This window comes from Austrofundulus limnaeus, unplaced genomic scaffold (assembly GCF_001266775.1).
Source record: "Austrofundulus limnaeus strain Quisiro unplaced genomic scaffold, Austrofundulus_limnaeus-1.0 Scaffold4, whole genome shotgun sequence".
NCBI classification, from domain to species: Eukaryota; Metazoa; Chordata; class Actinopteri; order Cyprinodontiformes; family Rivulidae; genus Austrofundulus; species Austrofundulus limnaeus.
The window spans coordinates 2,605,201-2,608,239 of NW_013952406.1; the positions used below are offsets into that span (position 1 = coordinate 2,605,201).

The following is a 3,039-nucleotide window of genomic DNA, read 5'->3' on the forward strand; positions in this document are numbered from 1 at the left end:
ATACATATTGCTGAAATACTAAAAGTCATGTCCTGAAGGAGCTGAACATTTTGAGACATAAATGGTTGAAATAGCACAAAAACTGTGCAAAAGGCAATGGGGTTATAAATGTATGGAAGAGATAATCTCAGTGTGAATTCTTTCACAATGAACAACTTTAACAAACAGAAACGTCAACAACTCATCCAGTTTCAAGTCATTGCCTTTCAATATTTCCTGTAATAATCCAACAGGCATATCCTCCAGAGATAAAAACACGTGTTCTGTGTAAAAACTTCATGTCTCTGAACAAGATAATCACAACAGTTTAAGGGAAATAACAAATGCATCATCGAGTACCGTTTGTCACAAACACGGGATAATGAGTCGGGTCAGTCAGTTCGAGAGCTGGAACAATGCTGCAGGGTTTCTGAGAGAGAGGCTCAAGGCTCGCTGTTATCTGCTGTGCTCTGCAGACTCTGGGACAGCAGCCAGACTGATGCCATCTCAAGGAGAGGAACGCAACAAAATGGCAGGAAATTCCTACTGGGTTTCTCACAAGCAGAAGAAATTCTGTTTTAAAAGCAAACGACCGAGCGGTTCTATAAATATGCAAATTGTTCTGACCATCCAGGAATTCAGTCAGTGGACCATGGGAGCGTTTTAAACAAAGCAAAAGGGAGGAATAAGAACCGAAACGGTTTATAGTGACACGGAACACACTGGCTTTGATTCAGACAGTAATAAATATGTATGTCGCAGCGTATTTCCTGTTTCACAATGAGTCCAAAAGAGCAGTAGCATTTATTTTACACAGTAAGTCATCTATGTTTAGTTTGTTTCATTTATAGCTTTATAAACTTGTCACAAACACATGACCTTGCTCTGGCTCAAGCTATTTTCACACTGATTATTAATCGTTCACTGAGGCCATCTAGTGAAAACTCAGTTTTATGCACATGAACACTTCTCCGCAGTAGAATCAGTGATAAAGAATATTTCAGGTTGGAAAAAGGGAGCTTTATTGTAAAGAGTAACACAGTACATTATTTAAAAATGACTAATAAATGTGTAGAAATGTTATAAGGGAGCCTTATAGTGTACTGTACGCTTTACAACAAGGCTCCCTTTGATAGTTGTGGATATGTATAATACAGTGCAATATTAGATGTAAAATATGTGTTTCCAGTACATTATTATGTTTTCAAACCTAGTCTGAAATGTTTAATACAGTGCTTTTAGATGTGATATGTACATGAACAGATTTGGCTCACTATTTGGCAAGAAACCAAACAGTTTTGTCTTTTTCTCGTCCTTAATTAATGCAGAACAAGCACTTATTAATGATTTATGAAGTGTTTACAGATTAATTAATAACCTACAGTATCTATAAATTATTTATAAGCCACCTTTAATGGGAGCCTTATTAAAGTGGTACCCTTTTTCTTTGTGAACTTGATTTATAACTAAATCTGAATTCTGGATTTCCTCAACAACACTGAAAACCAGTGATCTTAGTTATTTTCCTCAGATGCATCAGATTAAAACCTCTTAAATTGATATCATTGTGTGTTTGTACAGTCTGCTCTCAGGTGATGTTGTCTGAAGGAAGAACCAGATTTTTAATCTTGTGCTGCCATCTGGTGCTTGTTGGTGCTCAATGATCAGATTCAACCAGGAGAAGTTGAACATTTTCATTATTATGAAATATATTTTTCATGTCTTTAACGTAACCTGTCAATTAAACGCGAGTGGTTGTGTGATTACTAATTTTTGCATCAAAATCACTTGTGTTCCTTTAAAAATATTGATTATCTCCTAAAAATCTGCTTCAGATTTTGATTCTTTGTCTTCATTTAATATTTTTAGAAACCTGCTTTCTAAATTTAGGGTTTATCTAACTTCTTGTGGCTTTACCATTTTTTGCAGCTTTTAGCTAGTCTTATAGGGTTCTGCTTTTTTTAGCTTTTAGCCATAGCTTTAACAAGTCAGTTTTAGTTTTTCCAGCAGCCATTCAGCACTCTGCAGTCACACTGCATTTTCACAGAAAATGCTAGTTCTTTAATTAATATTTTTGTTGCTAGACGTTTGAAAATCCAGCCCAAAGCTAAGCTCTGTTTCCCACACAGCTTTCCCAAAACAACCGAAGGATTTTCTCAAACAGGGACACGAAAAAGCACAACAAGTGACTGATAAAAGGCAGATGTTCRGGACTACTGGCCTTGTGATCATCTGAGAAGGGTTTTCAAAAGCCTCCACCCACGTCTTGCGGCTCAGTTCATGTTGATTGTACTTTGCTCCTGCTGCTTTCTTTTCTTTTCATCTGCAACACGTCTGATCAAAGCTCCATGGACAAGAAGGTGGTGCTGATCACAGGCTGCTCTTCTGGGATCGGTCTCAGTTTGGCTGTCCGCTTGGCCTCTGACCCCAACAAGGCCTTCAAAGGTAACCACAGTTTTAGTCCAAAACATTTGCAAAGGTAAAACGTGCCACTAAGTGCTGCGCTGTGTTCAGTCTATGCCACAATGAGGAACCTGGCCAAGAAGGAACGTCTGTTGGAGTGTGTGAAGGACCTGCACCAGGAGACCTTAGAGATACTTCAGATGGACGTGACTGACCGACAGTCCATCCTGAAGGCTCGAGACAGCATCGTGGAGAGACGAGTGGACATTCTGGGTACACKCCGATTGGTTCAGGCAGAATTTACAGGATGTAACAGTGTTCACCAGTTAATATTTGTCCAATATTTTCAGTGTGTAACGCTGGTGTGGGTTTGATGGGGCCACTGGAGCTGCAGTCTTTGGACTCGATGAGGAATATTCTGGAAGTCAACCTCTTCGGAACCATTCAGACCATTCAGGCCTTCTTATCAGAGATGAAGGCTCAGGGCCAGGGCCGCATTCTGGTCACTGGCAGCACCGGAGGGCTTCAYGGTGAGACGAAGATAACAACAATCTCAAACAGATACACATTTATTAGGGGTGTAACTATATAGAAAATTCACAGTTCAGTTTGGTTCAATACTTTAGTGTCACGGTTATATATATATATATATATATA

The 3,039-nt window shown here is 39.0% G+C and overlaps 1 protein-coding gene across 1 annotated transcript in view; it reads left to right on the top strand.

Moving 5' to 3' along the window:
- Nucleotides 1–2,156: 2,156 nt before the first annotated feature.
- The window catches only part of hsd17b1 (hydroxysteroid (17-beta) dehydrogenase 1), a gene marked incomplete in the record, with an annotated part of 3,176 nt that continues 2,293 nt past the window's right edge, over nt 2,157–3,039 (top strand). The window contains 3 exon segments of the mRNA XM_014021977.1: nt 2,157–2,424; nt 2,494–2,655; nt 2,733–2,910. Coding sequence (XP_013877431.1) covers nt 2,328–2,424; nt 2,494–2,655; nt 2,733–2,910 — 437 coding nt within the window.